We start from the raw sequence: 23388 nt of genomic DNA, 5'->3' as shown, positions 1-23388 counted from the left end.
TTGTCAATTTCTTTGACGGTGCAAAGGGCAATTTCGTCAACCCAAAATCCTTGAGTATAAAAGCTCGTCTGAAACTCCCCTAATTTCATATTAGAGCTTGAAATTAGTCATTTGGGTTCATGGTTCTTCAAAAATTGGAATTAATGGTTGAATTTCGAGCCCTAATATAAAATGGGGAGAATTTTAGACAAGCTTTTACTCTCAAGGGTTTTGCGTTGACAAAATTGTCCCTTGCATCATTAAATAAATTAACAAGAATATTAGCATGTCCTTGAATTGCTACAAATACGTAACTACAATGGCAAAATTGACAGAATTGAAACTACATGGTCAAAAGTGGTTGAAGTGCCAAACTATAGGGACCAAAAATGACTTTTGTTTTTTTTTAATGTATTGTTAATTAATGTCCAATAATTTAATAAACAATTTTTTTCCAGTCATTATACCATATTTCTCAATCCCGTTCTCCTAACCCTCGTAGTCAAAGGAAACTGTGGTCAATCACCCTTAGATCTAATCTAAAGGTTAAAAAAAAAAACTAATTTAAAAATTATAATTGTATCATAAAAAAAACTATTTTAGTTGTTAAAAATAAGTTTTAAAAAAACCAAACAACCACCACCATCATCCGATTGGAAAAAGGCAGAATAAGCCATAAGGAATGGATTTGACCGTCAAAGTATAATTAAAATGTTGAATTTCTATTTCCAAAATAAGCCGTAAAGAATGGAAAGCTAATTCCTTGAAAATATACACAAACAGTTTGGTCCACGTATTTTTTTTTTAAAAGTCTAGTTCTTACTTTACAACTTTATAAATTATGAATTAATACACTATTGGCCCTTCCGATTTTCCACAAAAATAATCAAGGTTATTACATAATTAGACCATAATACGTTTAAGAAATAATTTTAAAAAATTAACATTAATTTTTGTAAATGTTTTGAAAACATGTAGTTTCACTCATTGTTGTTGTGCTAATCATCAATTATAAATAGGAATTTTTGAACAAATTTTATGTGATTTTGTCTTTAAAAAAGAAGTTCTTATTTGTTGCTCCTCTGACACATGTCAATCCACGTGGCATCAACCTAGTGCTTAAGTAAGCAAAACAAAAAAGGCCAACCGAGAGCCATGTAAATAAATAGTGGTTTACTCGATAGTTGGGTGAACGGAAGGACCAATGGTGTAACAATTTGTAATTTGTAAGGGTTCACATCACCAACTTTTAAAAGACAGAAACCAAACTCTATTAGATGACCCAAACAACTAGGGGTGCAAAATGTAATTGACCCCGACAAGAAAAAAGGATACCAAAAAACTTGCGGTGAAAATACAATCGTATTCGTACCAATTGTGCCCAAAAATGCTTTACTCAACTGTAATATTTATAATATTCTGCAAGTGTTTTGACTTTGAGAGTGATTGAATAAGATTCATCGACCTTAACTCAAGCCAAAAGTCCCTCGACTCAAAAGTCACTTGACTCAAAAATTGTAGCTTTGAAAAAATCCTCTCAAAACTATTCAAAAATACAAAAACTTAGGCCTTACAAAATCAAATAGGCCCCCTATATAAAGTATGGTTCTCAAAGTAACCAAAACAAGAGGAATATAGATGTGGTTTCAGTATGAGGAAGCTTGGTGTAGTAATAATAATGGTGGTCTCTCCCTCCTCCTGATCTCTCTCCTCTCTCCTTCTCTGGGCTTCCCCCTCAAAATCATGCCTTTGGTGATCAAGTAAATTAATGAAACGCACGTTTCATTGGGCACGAATCACGGTGCTGGATGAGGCATGTAGGATTAATTAAGTGCTCGTCTAAAATTCCAACCACTTCGGCCATTTACTGGGATTGTTACTTAAGATGTTTCTGTAAGGGTTATTTTCGTTTTTATCGGCCTAGTTACTACAACATTGGCACTACTTATTTCGTGAAAGCCCACTATATTGGTGCTAATGCATGCTATATTGGCAATATCCATTCTAGTTACCGACGTGTACCATCATTGGGCAAATTAAAATTGATGATAAAACTGAAAAATATGACCTTTAAAATGATAAGTATTATGTCACGTGCCATATAAGTTGGTAACAAAGTTGGCGCCCTAGCATTATTGCACAGCATGTAAACTTTTTCCAAAAATATCATGTCCGTGTTTCCGTCTACCACGTATATGTACCTGTGACCCCAAAAGAATACAGGCATTTGAAATTGTCCAATCCCAATCACACTCACTGACAAGATGTGGAGTTAAACAGCCTTCAAAGTTAACAATGACACTCAAACTACTAAGTTAAAGGAGTAAAGCTATCTTCAAGGGAACAATACCATGCAAGTCCAAGAGCCAAGGATGCTAAATCACTAAATGACTATACAATCTTTTACATTACAATGGAAGAAGCTAAGAGAGTACAATATCAGCTCAACTAGCTTGAAGAAACAAATGTCTAGAACCCCTTGGGGTTAGCCCAAGTGGAGAGGGAGGGTATGGAAATGGGTTAGGATTCCAAAGGTCCTACTTATACTACATCTCTTAAGTCATTTCATAAAGCTGGACTAGAGTCGAGCTCAACAGGGTCTTCTTTCCCCACTGATTCTGTCAAGCCCGATATGGTAGGCAAGGGTTTGATCCCTTCCAATGTAAACTACAAAGAAAGAAACAAATGTGTCTAACCTACAAACATTCTGCACCTGGTGGTAGATCTTAACCTTCTATACTGTTCAACGACAACTTTCATCTTCTTGCACGTGCCAGAAACACCTGCAGTTTCTACACAGCATTAGCAATGCCAATGCGTAATTGAAAAATTCAATTAATACTCAAGTGTCAATTGAACAAAATGAAGAGATAATCCAAGGACAATATAAGTTGTTCTTATGTTCAACAATTTGGTCACGATTCTTGTCTATGATAAAAAGTAAACTAAAGAGTTCCGATACAAGACATATCACTTAGATTATCGGTCATGATAACTACCATCAAGATGGAGATTAATAGTGATCCAAGAATAATCAAGGAGAATTTGCTATTTTCTTGACTCAAGACAGCCCCATGCAATCACAAATGACGAACAAATACTCAAATAGAATCGGACACTTCATAACACTACGTAAATTTATACACTCTGTCAGTCCCACATATTCAAATTTAAGTACACTTATAAACCAACAAAAACAATCCCTGACAATGAATTTAACTACAAAACACTAAACAAAAACCCCATGCCATGCCAAAACATAAACGCAAGGCTTGATTTGCAGAAAATGCCAACAAGCAAAATACACAGACAGCAACACAAGCAAGGTTCAAAGGTACACTTACAAATGGTTAAAGAAGAAACTAACAATAAGGGCCTAACAAAAGCAGAAGCAATATAAGGCCTAACGTATATAAAGGTAAAGAGAAACAAAAGGAAAAAAGAGACAAGCCCTGACGTCTTTTTTTTCTTGTCAAATTGGGTTTTTGATAGAGTTATAACTGGGGGCTTCCGACCCTTATCTTCTTCCTCCCAATGAGAAAGAGAGGAGGGAAAGCTTTGTGAGTGCGTGAAAAAAGAAAAAGAAAAAAAAGAAGAGAGATTCTGCCTTCAACATTATTTCCAGAAACAAGTAATCTCTTTCATTTTCCAAGAAAAGTGTTTAGTTTGCCTGGTCGGATGGTTCAATTATTGATCCTAAAAATTTATACACTAAATTTTGGTGGGTCCCTAGTTTAGTTCTGTATAGGCTCCTAGGAGATGATGACCCCCAATTACTACTAGGTAGGTCGTCAACAACTAGCTTGAATCTTATTTGAGTTTATAATCCACATAAGTACCTCTGCAGATCCTTCTCTCTGAATTCCCGGTATTCAGCTGTCTTCCTTGGTTCTACCCTTCTATTCATATAGTAGATCGCCGGTCTTTTTCTCTCTTGTTTTTTCTGGGTATTGATTAATACCAGCACATCATCTCTCCAGCAAGAACGATGGAAGGCTTCAGATACACATTGTTATAAACTATACATGCTTATCTGCTACTAGACGGACCTTATTCAAAGACTCTTTAAACGCCTGCCAAGTTACCATATAGTGATCCTGAGAAATCATCCCTTCCTGAACAACTTGCATCGCTCTTCTATACAAATGATCAAACCACTGAACTGGGTTTGTGATATCAACATTATTGCTCCCAAGATCTGGTACATACAACCGCTTAAAGTCTTTTCTCCATCTCGACAAGATATACTGAAACGGTATTTCTTCCACACCATTATAGTTCAGGATGCATAAGGCGTGTCGGCATAGGTAGCCATTTAAATTAAAGCAACTGCACATACAACGAACTTCTGCTCCTGCTTTGTCATACATAACTTCAAAGTTCCTATTATTATCCCTCATAATTTCCTCCCCTTCACGTTCTTTGATCATGTATGTCACAAGTGGTCCATTTGTGTGAACTTGAGTTATGCTAAAGCAAGAAGTCATCATCACAACCTCATGTTGAAACTTTAGGAATACATCTTTTGTGTAAAACTTAGAGAGTTGCAACTCGTAATAGCATCTTGTTCTTAACATTGGAGTCAATTCTCTCGACTCAAAATCATTATGAGCTTCTTCCTGACGCTTCTTTTCTAAAACTACATCATAAACATCAAGAAACTCTTCCAACGAAGTTTGTTGATGCACATAACCATCGAAAAATGGGTTTGTGGACTCAGCTTTCTGAAAATTGGGCATTACAGCAAAAACTGTGTCTTTTGAGTAAACTGGAACCCATCGCTCTCGATCATCATACAAAGTTTGAATAAACTCATGATCCCTTATTCCAAATCTCTGAATCATATGCTCCCAAGCCAATTCAAACTCATCTACTTTTATTGAGTCACATACAGTCCTACTCAAAATCATTTGAAATGCCTCATATTCTTGTATTGCTCCCATATTCTCAAGAATACTTTGCATGACATGTGAAGAAGAAAGACGATGATGAGCCCTGGGAAATACCTCTGCTAGAGCACTTTGCATGGCCTTGCACTGGTTTGTGATGATAGTTTGTGGAGGACGACCAGACATACATGTAAGCCACGCCCTAAATAACCATATATAAGTTTCTAGTGTCTCATCGGCTAGCAAACCACAACCAAGCAAGATAGTTTGTCCATGGTGATTTACTCCAACAAATGCAACAAGTGGAATCTCATAATTGTTTGACAAGCATGTAGTCTCAAATGAAACCACGTCACCAAAGTAATTGTACGCTGCCCTAGACCTGGAATCAATCCAAAACACATTCCTCAAATACCCTTCATCATTGAGATCGATCACATAGAAAAAATTAGGATCGGTTAGCTGAACCCGGCAAAAATACTTATAAATTGCTCTTGCATCTCCATTTTTGAGTTTCAATCGCTTGGACCGATCAACATGGTTGTTAGTTTCTCCCTCGTTTGAGTTTGAGCTTCCATAACCAACTGCATCTACGACAGGCGTCCGATATAACTTGATTGTGCGTACTTCAACATCAACAGTTGGCTCCATCTTTCTTTTAGCTCCTGAGTCCATCCTCTTGTGCGACTTGGAGTTCTGAGCTCTTTCAGGATCGAATAAATGGTTGTGTTCAAGCTTGACTTCATCCACTCTCCATCTGTTTGATTCTACTAATCTCAACCTTATCATTGCTAGACAGCCTGTTCTTGTTTCTTTCTTGCGGCTGTTTGCTTCTTTAATTGTTTTAAAACCCTCACAATTGCAACAGAGCACTGCACCACGCTTCTCCTTGCTGTTACGCTTTGTCCACGAGGATTTCACCCTGATAGCAAATCCAAGTTCCTTAGCATAGCAATTATAATAATTGTAAGCATCATCATATGAATCAAACTCTAAACCCACAACTGGTGGGGGATAGGCCTTTTCTTGAGATCCACCATTTTGATAATCAATTATTGTTCTATCATCCCTGCTACTTTCATGGTCATTGCCTTCAATTTCAAACAGATGCTCATTTATATCACCTCCGTCATTTTCATGGTCATTACTTTGAATGTCAAATAATTGATCACTTGTATCATCTCTTTCACTTTCAGGCTCATTGCCTTCAATCTCAAACAATTGCTCGCAGTCATTTTCAAGGTCATTGTTTTCATTCTCCAGCAGTTGCTCGCTGTTTTGAGAACCTTCTTGTATCTGCAATAGTAAACAAGTCATTAATTCTTAAGATAATCCAAAGACAAGCAGAATTTATGAAAGATAAGAAAAAAAATATGGAACCATAGCATGCCAATCAAGTCATTGCTTGGTTTTCTTTTTAGATGCATTGCTCCTGATGGACTTCTAGTCCATCTTGTTTTCTAATTTCTTTCTAAATGAACTGTTGTCACTTATCAAGTAAATAGCTTGCAAACCAAGCATGCATATGACCGCCATTTTGTTGTTGCAAAGTGACAGAAAAGTCTCATCTTGTTCAGTTTATGATTCTTATCTTTCTTCTAATACGCGTAGCTCAGTTGCCCCTCTCTCTACATGTACGTACAGAACATACGCAAAACTCTGATGCGTTTATGATGTATCGAAAACTCCCTTAAATATTGTTTTCTGGCTGTTCCTTTGCTATGAAAAAAGTAGGCTCTTTGTTATTGCGGAGTGATAGAAAAATCTCAATCCTATTATTCACTATATGATGTTTATCTATCTTCAATAAATGTAGCTCAGTTCGTCAGTACCCTCCCTGTCAATCCCCTCAACGCACAGACCAGATGCAAAATTCGGATGCTTATCTGTTGTATCTAAAGCTCCGTTGCATAATTCTCTGCTACTTTCATTTAAAGTTTCGATCTTTTTTAAATTTTAGAGTGATTCAAAAAGAAACTGAATTCTTCCATTTGGTTGCCAACTGTAAATTTCCGATTTTTTTTTTTCTGTCACAGCTTTATTCAAGCAAGCTAAGTACTTCCCAGTATCTGAATTTCCAAACCTACTCCATAATTTTTAAATTTTGAATCCCAAATGGTTTTTATCTACCTTTCCATTGAAAATTCCTTTTCTTAACCCTAATTTTTTCAGGAATCAAACAGAAAGTGAACAATGTAAGATAAATTGTAAGAACAATTACAAGCAGAGTGGATGAAGAAGGTAACGCGAGCTTACAGTGATATGGAGGTTAGAGTTTGCTGAGAAGGCCTGGTCGCTCGGAGAAAAAGTGTTTTCGCCGGTCATGGTTTGAGCTTTGAGCACGCCTTCTGTCAAAGTTGTGTGACCTTAGTTTTACCCTCAACTGCTGGGACCGGTTTTTTGCTTTTTTCTTTTTTCTTTTGGATTTAAGTCCTTCATTTTTCTCGTAATTGCAAATTAATAAATGGATTAAATAATCAATAGTTTCTTTTTTCCCGTTAATGAATGCAAAGCGGCGTAGGTACAATGTTTTATAATATATATTCAAGGTTTTGTGTTTTATTCAGTATTTTGGATTTTTCTAATACAATGAAAAATGTAAATAAAAAATGAGAATTTGAACCACGACATATGTATTGAGACATGATAGTATCTCGTATTTGCATTGGTTCAATGATGCTAGAGGCTAGAGCCATTAATTTGATTTGAAACAATTTTCATACAAAGCAATATTGCGGAAAATCAAACGCAATGCAAGTATAAAATGAATGCTCTCGATCACTTGGGTTGGAAGTAACATTTTTTGTTCTTCATTAAACTTGGACCATCTCCGATTCAAATTGTGTTAAACTCAAATTTCCTCCTTCAAAATACAACTATACATGTATTGCTCGACTCAAACGATTTTTTTTCAATCCTGTGAATTCAAAATGGGAGTTCACAGCTTTATTAAATTGTTTAAAAATAATTTTTTTTTTTTTGTCATTAATTTTTCTTAGAGGTAACATATTTTGATGAAGGGCACTTAAACACATGCACAAGACATACATAAAGAATCTATATATATAAAGCGAAAAGCAGATAATGGTGAAACATTTAAAATACTAGAAAATGTCATTGATTAATGCAAAAATTAAAATTTGAAATTATTAATTAAATGATGATAATATGGTAAATTCATACTTTTTCATAGTAAATTCACACTAGTTGGCAGAAAGAAAATTCCTTTGTGTGATTTTAGTTTGGGTCAAAAAGTTGTGCAAATTATAAACGCGTGGTTGGGAAAGAATGAACTTGAGCAAGCTAAACTTTGGCAACAGACTACAGTTGTACCTGTATCTACTCATTTTCAAACCGTTGGTTCTCAACTTCCAAGCTCCAACAGCCACAACCAGAAAAAATGGCTTGGGCTCTTCTCTCTCTGCCTCTCAACCTCCCTCCCTCTTATTCCCCTCTGTCCTCAATACTCAATCCTTTCAAACCCAAATCCCAAATAGGCTGGCTTGCAAGTTGTAGTGGCAGTAGAAGAAGAGCAAGAGTCATAGCCAGTGCTGCAGACCAGGAAAAAACCGAGGACAAAGACGAAGACAAAGACTCGTCAGCTTTCAATCCCTTTGGCTTTGTCACTGATAACCCGTCAAGCCGCAGCGCCATTCAGATCATTGAGAGCCCTGCAGAGTCTGGCAATGTCGGCCAAATGCTTTATGTGAGCTCTAGTTTGAGTTAACTGTTTTTATGAAGAATTGCTGACGAATTCTCTTTATTGATGTATTCAATCTTATGATATTGTCTATTTGTCAACAGATTTCAATTCAATTTAAAATAGTGTCATTGTTAAAGCAATTCTGAGAATTGTATAGATATATCATACAAGGGAACCACACAGGGTTGTGAATGTTGAGTGCAGTTGAGTCAATGTTTGCTTTGGAATTACTCGTAGCTTTAACGAAAGTTGAAAGATGGAATTTGGATTTTGGACTTTGGAATGCCATTGATGCACAAGATAGAAGTTATAGCATACTATGAAGGAAAAAGTCTTTCACCAGACTCATAAAAAAAAAAAGTCTTTCACCAGAAAATAGTATGCAATACCATCATGGCTGTGGAGTTCTTGAATTTGTAGTCATTCAGAAATGTGCTCTAAATTTTTCATGTGACATGCTATTATTTGAAAGTTGATATATAGCCAGATATTTGTAAATATTTAATTTCTTGCTTTTGACTCTAGAGGATAGAAGACAAGGGGAAGGAATATGGAAAATACGTCAGATCGGGGGAGCATGTATGGTTTGTGAGAGAAACTGGTAAAAAAAATTATGTTGCCACATTATACTAGTTCCTCTTTGTGTTCTTTTTAACTTTATAAGAGCGGTTTTACTTTGCAGGATCAGCTGAGAGCCAAGGTGGAACAGTTATCTTTCTTCATGGTGCTCCCACACAATCTTATAGCTACAGAAACGTTATGTCTCAGGTCTAGCTGAATTTCGTTTTCGATGTTATAGACTACTTCTATTTATTTTGCTGATTTTGGCTTATTGTAAATACTTAGGGCAGAAAGCTTAAGAAACTGTAGAGTAGATAATCCATGTTACAATCTTTTGACCACACCTACATGCTCAGACATTCTCTTGAATCTCTAGTCTATGAATTTTTTTAGACTACTCTTTTCTTGAATATCATTCAAAAAAAATTCATGTTCATGTAATTTGAGTCTTTATTGTGACTTAGACTGCCTTAGCTGTCATTGCTGCTAAACTTCTTAATTATTACCTTTATCTTGAATAGATGTCAGAACTTGGGTTCCACTGCTTTGCACCTGATTGGCTAGGATTTGGTTTCAGTGACAAGCCACAGCCTGGATATGGATTTGATTACAAAGGTATATTCTTTTAGTAGAAGACTTTTCATGTCAGAATTTTTATTTCGAGGGGAGCCTCCTATAATGCTCTTTTTGTATATAAAAAAATATTGGTTTCCGCTACAGAAGAGGAGTTCCATGAAGAGTTTGACAAATTACTAGATGTGCTGGGGGTCAAATCTCCTTTCTATCTGGTCGTTCAGGTTTGAACACTTGTAGAAGACAAGCTATTGGACTGGTGTTTGTCATGAAAGATATTCTGGTTCAAAAGATTTCAGTAAAGTCTAGTCAAGCTATTGTTAAATCTATGTTATAGGTTCTCTTGTAATTAAACTATGTATCTTACATGCTTTAATTCTCCCCTTGAAGGGATTTCTTGTAGGTTCATATGGATTGACATGGGCCTTAAAAAACCGAAGCAGAATATCAAAGCTCGCAATTCTAAATAGTCCACTCACAGTTTCATCTCCTGTTCCTGGACTGTTTAAGCAACTAAGGTTTGATGTTCTCACTTGAAAAAAATAACATGATATTAAAAGCCAGGTTTACCTCTTGACATGTTTTTTCTAATGAAGAACTGTTTCTGCCATGAAGGTAAAAATACTAGTTACAGTTTTTACGTTATCCTCGAATTCAAGTTAATTAGACGACATATTTATTGAAATATTTCAAGAGAAAGGCATGCTTAACCAAACGCTAGGGCACTTCCAAGTAGAAAACATGGATGATTAAAAGTTCAATTATTTATTGCATCATGATGAAGGAGGATAGAGACTTTACACGTTTTCTCTTTTTGAGCTGATCAGACATTTAACAGTTAGTTTCTAATTTTCTTTGTACTATCTATTTCTAAATTTTCATTCCAATTGTCTTTTGATTCTTTTCAGAATTCCTCTTTTTGGTGAATTTACATGCCAGAATGCTGTTATGGCAGAGCGCTTTATTGAAGCAGGTAGCGCGTACGTATCTAGTTCTTTTATCCAGTTCTGTGGAATCACATAAGATATATCCGTCTTGTTGGCCATGGAAAGCATATTAACAACCTTGCTGCTAAACTGAGGATGCTTGTACTTTTTTTAGGCCCTGAGGATGCTAGTAGTTGGTATTAGGCATTGTGTTAAGTGGATAAAGATGTCAAATCTTAGGTTTCAAGATATGCATATTCTCCATGGTGCTATAACCAAAGCATTGGTAATGCAAAAGGCATGTAACAGACTAAACTAAATTTATCAGACAACCGAGTTTCTAACAATATTAGAAGTAAATAAAACTTAAAGAAGGAAAAAAGAAAAAGAGCATCATTGACATATCTAATGAGATTTGGCATAGCTCTTACAAAAAGCATGTCTTCATATCTAATGAGATTTGGCATAGCTCTTACAAAAAGCATGTCTTCATATCTAATGAGATTTGGCGTAGCTCTTACAAAAAGCATGTCTTCTTTCAACAGTTACGTCTTGAAGCTGGAAAAGGCTGATGTGTACCGGTTACCATATCTTTCAAGCAGTGGACCTGGATTTGGTTTGTAATCCATTTCTTCAGAGGACCCTATTATTCAATGTTTACATTTTTAGATTTCTAATAAATAATTGGGCCCTTTAATCTCTGAAGTAATGTTGAGTTGAAGTTAATTATGAGTATGAGCAGAAGTAAGGTTCTCTTAACCTTTCAAATATCATTTTTTTTTATCAATGTTTCAGCTATACTTGAAGCGACAAGAAAGGCCAATTTCAATAATATATCAACCCAAATAGCATCTGGCTTTGCATCTGGAAGGTATACCTTTACTGTGTTATCTTTTAAATACGTTGGCTCTCGTTTGCATGCTTTTGTCATATGTTTATAGCTTTGAACTCGAAAGGTTGACAGATTTAAAATGACAATTTGAGCCTATAAAAAAGTTCTCTGGAATTTAGAATAACAGCTGCCAGACTCTGTTAAAACCTAAAGGAAAATTCGTGTGTTATAAGTCAATACCTAACTCAAGTTAACGTGGAGAGATGATAATATGAAGAAAGGCTCCGATGGTCAAATCATAGACAGTTTTGTGGGGTTCTATTTCTGTTTTTCAGATGTTAAAGAGGAGAAACTTGTACATCCATTGGTCTTTACTGTTTTGACTAATATTTGCCTCAAAGTAACATTATACCTTAAAAAATTGCACCTTTTTTGCATCCTCTAGCACGAAGTCTAAAGAATTCTATGACACAAGATGTTTCAGCCAAGAATAGATAGCTTAGCGTTTTATTTGTGCCTCTATAATATCGTTGAATTGTATAAAATCTGTCCAAAAAAAGAATTGTATAAAAAGTCATTTAGCTGAGAGTGAATGTGCACAATTCAAATTTATAAAGTATCTAGAGTTCTGTTTTTACCTCAGATTGGCCATTTACTGCATCCATAGTGATAGGTCTCTTATCAACTTGATGATTGTCATTTCATGGTCAACAAGACAACTTTGAATTTTGTATAACTGTTCTAACTTCATTTATCTTCATGTTTCTGATAATGTATTTTACTTTTTGCTGATGACTTGCTAAAAAATGGCTTCTGGACTTCAGTTGGGATATACCGACTCTAGTTGCTTGGGGGATTGCAGACAAGTATCTGCCTCAATCTGTGGCGGAAGAGTTTCAGGAAGGAAACCCTACTGCTGTCAAGCTTAAGTTGATAGAAGGTGCTGGGCATATGCCACAGGAGGACTGGTAAATGACTTTCAGATTTCAGTTAGAATTCATGTGTCTCACACCATTTTGCCTCTTTCACTTTTCTCAATGAAGTATTGACAAACATGCAACAGGCCAGAGAGAGTTGTTACTGCTCTGAGAGTATTCTTTTAAGTTCAATGCACGAATCCACCTTTAATCTGGAAATCAGCATCATCTTCCAAGTTAATAGGTAAGAAAACCTTTCCTGTAAATCTTCTGTCAACTTAGTTGAATTACTTCTGCAAATTATTCAAATACCTACTTGAGAAGGGTCTCCTTGTGCCCTGGTAAACATGAAACAATAGTTGATAAAGTAGCATATGTTTCGCTACAATCAAGTGATCATATTATTCCAGAAGCAATTAATTGTAGCATGTTGCATTTTCGAAGGAGACTGCTGTACATCAGAAGCCTACCCTTTCCCCCCGATACAGCATATAATTATCTGCAGACTGCATGAGCATACTAGAGCTGCATGGTTTATATATAATTCTATTAATGTGCTCATTAGTTCTATGACTTGAAGTGATATGATTTCTCTGTTGGAATGCCCGATTGTTTTCTGTTCTTAAATTTCCAAGTCGTCAATGACATAACAATAAGTACGAGGAGAATTCACCTAACAATGCTCCTTTACTCTCTGATTTCCTTTCAGTTAAACAGCTGCATGACTTGAGGGGATTCATTAAACTGCCAAAAGATCCTACCAGCTGCCTTGGCAGTTCGTGTGTAAATATTTCTCCTTTTTTGTTGTGTGTATCATATTGTAAACATTTGTACTCGGATTTTTTAAAATATATTCTTCTTTTTTACATGCATTATAGTAAACAACGATAAATAAAAACTAAGAATTTCATAATTGTCTTCTTTCTGTTCTGCCATTGTTAGTAGTCTTGTATCTTGAAAGTCCAGTCAAGATTATTCGCCTCTTTAGGTGCAAGCAAAGAGAGTATATTTTCCAACAACAATTGCGCATATAATACATAATGGAAGTCATTAGTATAACCACATAATTAGCACTGGCCAATTTCATAATAAAAAAAGGCTTACTACTGGCTAGAGTTGGCTACAATAACTGAATCCGCTGGGTAGAGTTAGTTACAAAAACTGAATCCGCTTGTACGCCCATCATCCCGTACTTCCAAAAAGAGCTGGGCTTCGCATCATAGGTGTTGAATATATCTCGGTAGCTACCTATTTTGCTTTCTTCTTCTTACTATTCTGACTGGTCTGGACTGTTTTCTTTGATGTCTTCTCTACCTTGGATTGCTTATTATTGGTCACTTTTCTTGTTTTATTCTTTTGATCTTCATCATGACGATCATCATTGTCATCATCGTCATCGTCCTCACTGTCATTGGCATTGTCTTCATCATCACTCTCTATAGATTTTCTTTTTGCTGATGACCTCTTACCTTGACCTCTAGGCTTCCTCCCTTTCTTTGACTGCACACTTCCATTAACTTCTTCATCACTCGCTGCTTCATTAACATCATCATTGACACCATCACCATGCCCTTTTCTCTTGTTAGCTTGTTTACTCCCTGCTCTGGCAGCTTGCTGTCCACTTAACTTCTGAAGCTCTGGTACATACGCTGTAGTCTAGAAGAACAAAACCCAAAGTAAAAAATAAATAAGGACCACTGAAAAGAAAAACTTAGAATTGCCACAAGAGCAATACAAGAGGGCCTCTTTTAGCATGACATACCCTGCTACCAACCGTGATAAAGTCAATTTTCCTCCCTGCATTACATGAAAACATAAATTAACCAAATGTTAGGCAATAACATATAATCACACGAGGGTCAGAAACCAAACCATCAACAAAAGCCTTTCCAGACTTCTTTTCACGGGAATGAAAAATCCAATTACTTGGAAATTGACTACTATCTGCCCCAACTTCAAGTGATTTTTTGATAACCTGTAAAATAAACTCTTGTCAAAATGACCACATATATTTCCAGTTTCTTACCATTAACTTTTCCGGGCTTTTTGCCCCACCGAAAATGAAACAACCATTCACAGGGAAACTGGATAGAGTCTGCATCAACTTGAACCGCATATTCAATAACCTACAGGTATTCATCCTCTATATTTGCAATGAAGAATGCATATTCACCTCTTGGAAAAATAAAAATAAAAAATAAAAGTACAGGTACAGGTACTAGCAGAGACTCAATACAAGAAGTTAAATCTCTCACCTCTTTGATGCTCTTGTGCAAATTTCCATAATTTTCTTTCGACAAGCTGGCAGCACTTTGCTCTGGATGAATTCTTGCCTGTAAGAAATCAGATAAACTGTAAAAGTCCACCATCAGGCATAATCTAGACCTACAAAAGAAAACCAGTAATAATTTAAAGCTTCTAGCTCTAAGAATCAGCACCAGGCGTAAATTAGAAGTTTCTTTACGTATCATATAAAAGGAATTCAATTGAGCATATTTCCAATCCCCTGGAAAAAATAATTGAATTTCACAAAGCCATAAACCCTGGCTAATGGAGGTCAGCAAAGTGCATGCTCTTTCTTCCTGTCACAACCAGAAGTCATTTTAGACTCTGAAGGTTGGTTAACCCGAAGCATACTATCTCTCTTGCAAGTTTCCATTCTCAGTAATTACTCACTATGACCAAATCATCTTAGGTTACATTTGGATATGTTGTTTTTAGACAAGACTCTTGGAATTAACTACTTATTCTGAATTGGATGCATCAAATGTTAAAAGAGCATACAAAGAATCCCTAATCCTACGGCCCTTGTAAATTTAGGTCATCAATATATCTCTCTTATCCAGACCAGCTCATATTCTAGTTAACCGAAAATTATTCAGTTTTCAGTATTGCAACTCATCCATCTCAATCTCATCATTTTTCTGGGACCATACAGTATCTCAATCTTACCCCATCATTTGGGTCCCTAGAATAGTTCAATCTCATGTCAACTAGAATGTAAATAAGAAAAAGGACAAGTATAAAGACCAAACTGACTTGGTATAGTACTTCATCAGCAACCCAATTTCCAATTCCTGAAATGTAACTCTGCAAACATGTAAAAAAAGGGTATTATCTATACTGTAAACACATAACAGAGAATTTAAAACAATATCTACACATACAACTATACACTTGTAGAATAGCCTTTTATTTGTATTCCATGGTAATATTATCCATCATTTGACACGCTAAAAAAATGAAGTAAGCTGTACTAACCTGATCAAGCAATAGAGTCTTAATTGCAATTTTCTTCTTGCTCAAGGATTCAAAAAGTTCATCCCCAGTCATAGGCTCCAAGAGAGCATCAGGCCCAAGCTCAGATATGGGAGGCACAGATGCTGGCTGTACCAACAAATTGAAAGCTTATTAGAGTGCCAGCTTAAAAGAACATGAAAACTTTAGAGGTTAAGGAGGATATTATATACATCTTTGAGCAAGCGGACTCTAGCAAACCGCCTCTTGTCAGTGAAAGAGAACTCCAGACCATCATCCAGCTGCCCAAGGAGTATGTGAGTCATAATGGGATAAGTTAACGCACAATATGACCCATATTTTATTCAAAAAAACAGATCAATCAAATCCATGAAAGTACTTCATAAAATTGTTTACAATCAGTACAAATAAATGAGTCAGACAATTACTACTCCACTTTGATTGCTAGTGGGATAAGAAACAAACTTGAGAAAAGAAATTGAAAAAGAAATATACATCCATGAGTTTTAATGGCTCAAACTATTGTAGAAAGGAACTAATTGCAATTGAAGTGAAACTTGATCATGAAGCAGAATCACATAAGAATATTCACATCAACTATTTCCTTTACCAACTGCTCTCAAGCACATAAAATCTCAGATAAAGAAAGGTCCGCACCATTGTTGCTTGCAGCATGGAAGACACATAAATATTCACATTCATTAAAAAATTATAAGGAAATCCTCACCCTTTTTATTTTTTCCTTCTTCAACATTCGCATGTGAGATAATTTAAAATTCAGAAAATCCTAAAAGAATATACACCTTCAAAGAGTGGCTGTTAACTTAGAGTACTCTGAAATGTCTCAGAAACCAAAGACCTTGTTTAGTAGCTATAATTACAATCGCTAATAAGTTGTCTCTCATTCGAATACATTTCCTGCTAAAACCACGAACAACTAGACTCAGACTCAGAGAAACCCTCACAGCCTCAGTAATTTCATTTTGATAAAATCATTACCAAATAAGCATATATAAAACAAAAAACCAAAAAAACATCACCGTTGGTGACTTAGAATATTAATTCTTACGTACTTCAACAAATAACTTGGAATACTTGGAAGGCCACTCATCAGTGTCCTTTACAGCAGACCTGAAAGCAATTCAATCAAACATCATGTAAAAATAAAAATAAAATAAAAAATCACTTCTTTACTTGAACCCTTCGTTTGGGTCAGCCCAAAACACCAAAGGGAACCCAAAAATTCAGTCTTTCTATTTTATTTCACTTCATGGGCAAACACCCTTACCTCTTATATTTGGTGACCGCGACCCCTTTAATATATATAGCACCCGCCATCCCTGAAACTCATACAACCACAAACACCAGACATTATTACATATGAATTTTCGCAGTACATTGTCACAGTGATGATAAAATTGACAACAATGGTGATTATAAGTATCGAAACGGCACCGAATTGGAAGGAAGGGAAAGGAGGAGAGTCGAGGCGGAGCCACAAGTTCTTGCCCTTGCGGTGAGCAGAGACGATGGTCTTTCCCAAGAGCGACGCCTCGAAGTCGGCGCGAGAGACTCCGTCGATGACTTTGGGGTCGTCGGCGATGAGCGCTTTCGTTATCTTCTTCCCCAGGCAGTTTTCCTCTATGGCCCTCCGGGCCGCCTCCACCTCCGGTAGCTCGGGCATTTCGTCGCTTCGGTTCGCGCGCTTTTTTGGTGGAGTCCGTGTGACAGAGTGAGGGTGGAATGCGTATCCAATGGAGGTCTTTGGGGTTTTGTGGGGGAGTCAAAGTGGAGTAAGGTGGAATCTGGCGCGGTTGGTGCATGAGTGTGTGGAACATGAACCGTTGATGTGTAAGAAAATGGCTGTGTGATGGAGATATGTGGATCAACGGCTGAGATTTGGTGTAGTCAATGGGCTGTTGGGGACAGCATCCATTGCTAAATGTAAGTGTTTTTATTTAAAATCTTTACTATTTCTTTTTCTTGTTTTTTCTTGATAGCAACATTGGTTGTGAAAGTTTATCACAACCAACCATTGAAGCAAAATGTGGTTGGCATTCAAACTTGGTCCAAATTATCATAGTCATGGGGTTAGCTTAAACCGGAAGCTCACAAGTGAAGAAGGCCCAAGCCTTTGCCCATTTGAGGGAACTCTCACAGGCTTTCTGCTATTGTAAAATGTAAGCTATATTATCTTTGTGAAAATCTCGAAAGTACTCAACGGTTACATTGTATCCTAATTCCCCATACATTATTTATTTTTACTTTTACAAGCTTTCTCCTCTTATAAAATGTAACCTACATTATCATAATGAAAATCGCAAAACTACTCAACGTGTATGTAACCCGACTTCAGTAAACCACGATGCTTCACTCGTGTTCTTGGTGTAATTATGTCGGTCTTACTTTGTTGTGCCAAATTTTGGGTCATCAACAAATGGTGAGCAAGAGATTGAACTACATATAACACTATTTTTGCCTATACACATTCTCCGTTGTTCTACTCATCCCGTAATGTGTTCATTTTTTATGAACTTTTCAAATATCATAGTTTGATAAGGTTCTTGTGTTCGTGGTCTAACTTCACTGACCTCCCAAGCTTCAAGAGGCTTGTACACGAGCTGACTAGCAATGGAATAAGCTCAATTACTTCATCACCACCCCCAGAAGCGCAGTTTTAAAAGAATTTTTTTGGTGTAGAAAGTCTCAAATTTAGGATCTTCCGTTGCATGAATAACCTAAGAAATGAACTCAAAGGCACGTAAGTTTATGGCACGTAAGAAATGAACTCCAAGAGCACTCATCCAACCTATAAAAAGTTTTGACCAAAAAAAAAACCTACAAACAGGAAAACAATTAATTCTGAAAGTAGAAATGGGCCTTGTATTCAATAACCTATACTGTATAGTTCATATTGTACATATGATACGTCCCAAGGAGATATCTATCCATTAAGAGCACTTCCAGCAGCTAAGGCTGGGCTCGGGCTGGGTGGGTTTGGGCCAAAAAACATTTCCAGCAGCAAGGGCTAGCCCTGGCAGGAGGTGGAGCTCACGAAACCAGGCCAACCCTCAAGCAAGATCAGCCATAGTTTAAGCCCGGGTTTGCTGACGTCAGCAACAAAAAAAATTTAAAAAAATCTTAACAAAATACAAAAAAAAATTCAGATTTTTAAAAAATAAATACTTAGTCATAGTTTTCACTTCACACCAAAACTCTATACAAATTTCTCACCTCATATCTCATGTGAATAGTTGTTGCCATGGCAATTGGTGGAAACACCACAACCTTTTGCATAGGCAGCCACTATTCATGTGAATAGTAGCTGCCATAGCCCCCCCTCCGGCGCCATGGCAAAGGGTAAACTACTGGAAGTGCTCTAATACTTCAACTTTTGGGGCCTTATACAAAATCGTACACCTTCATTTATAATGCATTTTCTCCTATGCCTGAAAAGGTTTGTACTCTTTTATGCCTTTGTTTAGTGCCTTTAGTTTGGTTTACTATTTGTTAGACACTCTTCTTGTCTAGTGTTGTGCAATGTTCCTTGATACTTTTTACATATCTCATGTGAATAGTTGTTGTCATAGCAATTGGTGGAAACACCACAATTTTTTGCAAAGGCAGGCACTATTTATGTGAATAGTAGCTGCCCTAGCCCTCTCTTGCCATGTCAAAGGGCAAACTGCTGGAAGTGCTCTAATACTTCAACTTTTGGGGCCTATACAAAATCGTACACCTTCATTTATGATGCATTTTCTCCTATGCATGAAAAGGTTTGTATTCTGTTATGCCTTTGTTTGTGCCTTCAGTTTGGTTTATTATTTGGTAGGCACTCTTCTTGTCTAGTGTTGTGCAATGTTCCTTGATATTTTTTTAGCACCTTTGAGTTGCTATTTTGTGGGCTTTATTTTTCATTAACAAAATATTCCTTCAAAAAAAAAAAAATTAAAAGATTTTTTTGAGAGCACTAGTCCTTTAACTTATGCCCCATTTGTATTATGGTCCTCAAAAATCTCATATGGAGTAAGAAAGGATTTTTGTTTTCGTTTTTAATACAAGCGATGGTCTAAACTAGAAGGAGGAGGGGGAGTTTTTTACACACAGATAGTCTAAACTAGAAGGAGGAAGTGAAGTTTCTCACACTAGCTACTATGAGGGTTCGAACTTAAAACCACTGATCTGCAAATCAAAGTCCTTTTTCGTTGGACTAGAGGTGATTGTTGGCTGGAGCAAAAAAGAGTATTTTTGTTCTTGGATGTACTTGCATAAGCTTCTCTCTCTCTTCCTCTCTTATAGGAACTAATATAAAAACCTCTTCATTTCCCAAAATTTAAGAAAAAAAATTCATATACAGAGACATTTTGGCAGATAGAACATGATGTATAACATAGAATAAATCGATCAAAATAGTATGAAAAGTTAATAATAAATTTAGTAAGCTGCCCTTAGGTACTTTATTTATCAAGTAAGTTAGAGAATTATTTTGGCATTCCTTCTGGATGTATATCGTTTTGGATTTAAATATTTCTCCGAATAACTGTGTATGCATTTGACCCTATTAATATACAAATACACTTGTGCAGGCCTTGCTTAGAATGAAACACAGATCGAAAAAAATGAACAAACAAGAAAAACGAAGGAAGCTCCAATTTTGCCTTAGAAATAATTTACATTGACCATGCAAGGAGAAAGTAGTTGACAAATGTTTTGATTTATTGGTCTATTGGTCCACCTCTAAAAGTCTCACAATAATCCAACCCCACCTCTATTTATGCCCTCTCCCAAGTTGGCAGGATTGTTTCTATCAAATTGGCGGAGACTTCTAGTTTAAGCAGTTAAGAATATTTATATTTGCGTCTAAGGTCTAGTTCGATTTCCCATTTCTTAATATCACTTATATCAAAATAAAATATGCAACTTCAAAAAGAACAATCAAATTTCTACTCTTCTTTAACACATTGTCAATTAACCATCTAAATTTTGCGGTGCCAACTACTTTAGGAGATCCTAGTTGGGAGGGGCCGTATCATTATTGTTACTTTTGTTCAAGGGATTTTATAAATAATGGTTCCTGAATTTATACCAGCGTTTCATTTTGCTTTTTAAATTGATTTCGTAATTAATTTGATCATTCAACTCTCGCACATGTTTCAATTTAATTTTTTGGTAATATTGTTTATTGGTTTTTAGAGAATAATTGTATCCAAATTGACACTTTTACTCCTCGAATTAACGAAATGACTAAATTAAAGAAATAAAAAAATTGAAATATCAAATTAAAATTACAAATTTATAAATAAAAATGACATGTATTTATAGCACTATTTAAACATAGAAACACACCCAAAATCAACTCCAAAATCAACAATTGTATATTTTTTGGGTGTATGTAAATGGGTTTTGGGTGTGAGTGTTTTGGGTGTTGGATTTTTTTATAATTTCAGCCCCATTTTGGGTGTTTTAGTGAAACTCCTAATTAAAATTCGGGTATAAGTTTATAGACAATTTATTTTAAAAACTCTTTTGTTGAATATATACTCAACAAGTTGGCCCAAGGCAGAAGGAAACATATGCTATAAGTTCCCCCGCATGCATGTGGTTGTTGATGATCCTATACATGACACGACAGGAGAGCTGAAGTGTGCCTTTTTCTGCAAAGTTTGGTGAGGCTTGCACAACAGCCTGGAATTGCAGGCGGACAATAACTTCAATATATTGTTTTTCCTTTGTACGCCTAAAGAGCACCTTTTTTCGGACGGGCTCACTTAACGGGGGACAAAGTGATCAGGCCACTGGCAAAAATTGAAGATTTTTGTACCTCGTCGTTTTTAAGGAAAATGGTTAAATGTTGTGATTTCTAAAATGATACTGCTTGTCACTTTTTCGTTCTTTATTCTTGTAAATTACAGTTTGACATAAGCGAATTTTCCTAGAGCATGAAATTAATACCGAGTTAGGATAATACCTAAGAAGTTCTATGCAATTTTTTTTTTTGGGGTGAAAAAGAGTTAGGGAGAGGGGAGGCTATCCCATCCCAAGAGAGATTGTCGACAATGGGACTCGAATTTAGGCATTGATAGCGAAGAGAACGATCTTTATCAACTCAACTAACCCTTTAGATTAGGTAAGGATAAGGGCACAAAGCTTCACTATGGTGTGGTAAAGGTTAAACTGCACAAAAATAATTCATAAAAAATATAAAAAGAACAATTATACACATTTGTCAAACTGTAATTGGCACAAAAGTCAAAGTTCCTACTTCATGAAAAATAGGCAAGTATTTTCTTTTCTGAAATAGGGTATGCCCAGGTACACAAGTAGAGTCGCCACCACGAAAACAAGAACCTACCGTCGAAGCCCACGTTGAGGGGAAAACCTCAGCCACACATGAACCTACAAAAAAAAACACACAAACCCCACAGATTTGCAAAAAGAACCCCAAACAACACCAAGATAAAGCCGCAAAATAAAGGGGCATCACAATGTGAGAGAGATTTAAGGAGATCTGGGGCAATAAGAAAGTAGGGCAGAAAGCACAATCAAACCCTCCAAGAGTCAGAAATGACCACAAGCTCAACCAAAAAACCAAACGGAAGGCAAGAGAAAAGAGTCAGAAATGGGAGGAGAAAATATAGAGAAGGCGAAGGAAGGACAAGGGAGGAAAGGCAGTGACCTTCCCTCCCTCTCCCCTAGGATAGGAGAGGCGGCTAGAGTTTGAGAGGGAGAGAAATGAAGAGCGTTTGAGAGAAAATTTTGATAAAAACTTTCACACTTAATTAAGCATTTTTAAGTAACCAACTAGATGTTGAAAGTGTGAAGAAGAATTAAAATTTTGTTTAATATTTAAATTATTTTGGGCCTTCCTAGTTATTGCCAATCCGTTTTGGTTGGATGTTCATATTAACCGTGGTATCAGAAATCCAAAATTTGAATCACCCCAGAAAAATAAATATACCACACACCACATATGCATGGTTGAGAGGTGGCTACTCCAATCATGCATGCTAGCCATTAATTTTACTTTTTGAATTCAAAACTTATTTTTTAGCTGCTCCAACCGCTTTCGAAGTAAATTGTCTATTTACAATCATTTTAAAAAAAAATTAGAATTTAGCTAAAAACACAAAAAAACTATTTTAAGAATTCAATATAAAATTTGAACTCCAATCATACTTTCTAATTTAGGGAGTCATAAATAGTATAATTATTTTATAACTCAATATAATCGGTCCCTCTCTATACAATACACGCATATATTAATAATCCATATAAGTAAATGTGGATCGGTTTCATTAATATTGCAGCTTCATATGTACTCTTTCTTTTCGTTTTTTTCCTAATGAAATTAGGTTGCTAGGATTGTCGGTAAATCTAGAAAGAGAAAGATGGGTATCATCTTTTGCAGAATTGCGCAACACACGGTACACACCTCCTCACTCAAAAGTTTTTCATTATTTCCCATTATTTTACCCTCACTTTATTATATCCATCCTTGTTTTTTCAAATAGCAATAATAATAATTGAGAAAAGTTTAGTCATGGATGGACCCATGAAAGAGTCAGCGACGGTAATACTGGGATGTGCTGATGGCAATGCCATGCATGGTTGGTGGGGGGTGTGGCCAGGGAGAAGGGGATGATTGGAAAGATGGAAAGTGAAATGCGCAACAAGCATTTCTCTTTCTTATCATACTCTCCTTGTCATTGTTTTAGTTACTTGTACTTGTAAGAGCATCTTTTTTGGCTAA

The 23388-nt window shown here is 36.1% G+C and overlaps 3 protein-coding genes across 7 annotated transcripts; 1 reads left to right on the top strand and 2 right to left on the bottom strand.

The window, feature by feature from the left end:
* Nucleotides 1–2331: 2331 nt before the first annotated feature.
* On the bottom strand, nucleotides 2332–7276 carry LOC103328107 (protein FAR1-RELATED SEQUENCE 8). Of its 2 annotated transcripts, none has more exons than XM_089050213.1 (3): nucleotides 7125–7276; nucleotides 3819–6164; nucleotides 2332–2771 (listed from the first exon to the last, which is right to left on the bottom strand). In XM_089050213.1, the coding sequence occupies exons 1-2, from the start codon at nucleotides 7191–7193 to the stop codon at nucleotides 3999–4001; spliced, it is 2235 nt and encodes a 744-aa protein (XP_088906339.1). In that variant the 5' UTR covers nucleotides 7194–7276; the 3' UTR covers nucleotides 2332–2771; nucleotides 3819–3998. The 2 variants fall into 2 exon arrangements, with proteins under 2 accessions (XP_088906339.1, XP_016649292.2); XM_016793806.2 differs by having other exon boundaries at nucleotides 2332–2762.
* Nucleotides 7277–8173: 897 nt separating this feature from the next.
* LOC103328108 (alpha/beta-Hydrolases superfamily protein) lies at nucleotides 8174–13293 on the top strand. The gene is made up of 12 exons (XM_089050214.1): nucleotides 8174–8574; nucleotides 9097–9172; nucleotides 9254–9339; nucleotides 9654–9747; nucleotides 9853–9929; nucleotides 10096–10223; nucleotides 10614–10685; nucleotides 11177–11247; nucleotides 11427–11502; nucleotides 12288–12431; nucleotides 12527–12624; nucleotides 13090–13293. Exons 1-11 carry the CDS (start codon nucleotides 8269–8271, stop codon nucleotides 12564–12566), a joined length of 1170 nt encoding a protein of 389 aa, XP_088906340.1. The 5' UTR covers nucleotides 8174–8268; the 3' UTR covers nucleotides 12567–12624; nucleotides 13090–13293.
* Nucleotides 13294–13394: 101 nt separating this feature from the next.
* On the bottom strand, nucleotides 13395–17400 carry MMH-1 (MUTM homolog-1). 4 transcript variants are annotated; one of them, XM_016794039.2, is made up of 11 exons: nucleotides 17094–17400; nucleotides 16927–16978; nucleotides 16712–16769; nucleotides 15851–15919; nucleotides 15642–15767; nucleotides 15420–15470; nucleotides 14636–14713; nucleotides 14414–14506; nucleotides 14253–14355; nucleotides 14143–14177; nucleotides 13395–14036 (listed from the first exon to the last, which is right to left on the bottom strand). In XM_016794039.2, exons 1-11 carry the CDS (start codon nucleotides 17320–17322, stop codon nucleotides 13629–13631), a joined length of 1302 nt encoding a protein of 433 aa, XP_016649525.1. In that variant the 5' UTR covers nucleotides 17323–17400; the 3' UTR covers nucleotides 13395–13628. The 4 variants fall into 4 exon arrangements, with proteins under 4 accessions (XP_016649525.1, XP_008228723.1, XP_008228722.1 ...); XM_008230501.2 differs by lacking the exon at nucleotides 14253–14355 and having other exon boundaries at nucleotides 14407–14506; XM_008230500.2 differs by lacking the exon at nucleotides 14414–14506 and having other exon boundaries at nucleotides 17094–17399.
* Between the last annotated feature and the right edge of the window lie 5988 nt (nucleotides 17401–23388).

Source organism: Prunus mume, linkage group LG4 (assembly GCF_029339155.1).
Source record: "Prunus mume cultivar Tortuosa linkage group LG4, ASM2933915v1, whole genome shotgun sequence".
Taxonomy (NCBI): Eukaryota; Viridiplantae; Streptophyta; class Magnoliopsida; order Rosales; family Rosaceae; genus Prunus; species Prunus mume.
The sequence above is the reverse complement of the archived record's forward strand: the minus strand, read 5'-3'. Positions and strand labels throughout refer to the sequence as shown.

What these genes read in the sequence shown, in the direction of transcription:
- LOC103328107 (XM_089050213.1), bottom strand. Translation starts at nt 7,193, where the DNA reads ATGACCGGCGAAAACACTTTTTCTCCGAGCGACCAGGCCTTCTCAGCA. An exon ending in ACTCTAACCTCCATATCACT is followed by an intron (nt 6,165 to 7,124) that starts GTAAGCTCGCGT and finishes TTACTATTGCAG; the next exon opens with ATACAAGAAGGTTCTCAAAA.
- LOC103328108 (XM_089050214.1), top strand. Translation starts at nt 8,269, where the DNA reads ATGGCTTGGGCTCTTCTCTCTCTGCCTCTCAACCTCCCTCCCTCTTAT. An exon ending in ATGGTTTGTGAGAGAAACTG is followed by an intron (nt 9,173 to 9,253) that starts GTAAAAAAAATT and finishes TTTACTTTGCAG; the next exon opens with GATCAGCTGAGAGCCAAGGT. An exon ending in CATATGCCACAGGAGGACTG is followed by an intron (nt 12,432 to 12,526) that starts GTAAATGACTTT and finishes AACATGCAACAG; the next exon opens with GCCAGAGAGAGTTGTTACTG.
- MMH-1 (XM_016794039.2), bottom strand. Translation starts at nt 17,322, where the DNA reads ATGCCCGAGCTACCGGAGGTGGAGGCGGCCCGGAGGGCCATAGAGGAA. An exon ending in TTTCCCTTCCTTCCAATTCG is followed by an intron (nt 16,979 to 17,093) that starts GTGCCGTTTCGA and finishes TATGAGTTTCAG; the next exon opens with GGATGGCGGGTGCTATATAT. An exon ending in CTGATGAAGTACTATACCAA is followed by an intron (nt 14,714 to 15,419) that starts GTCAGTTTGGTC and finishes GATTTCTTACAG; the next exon opens with GCAAGAATTCATCCAGAGCA.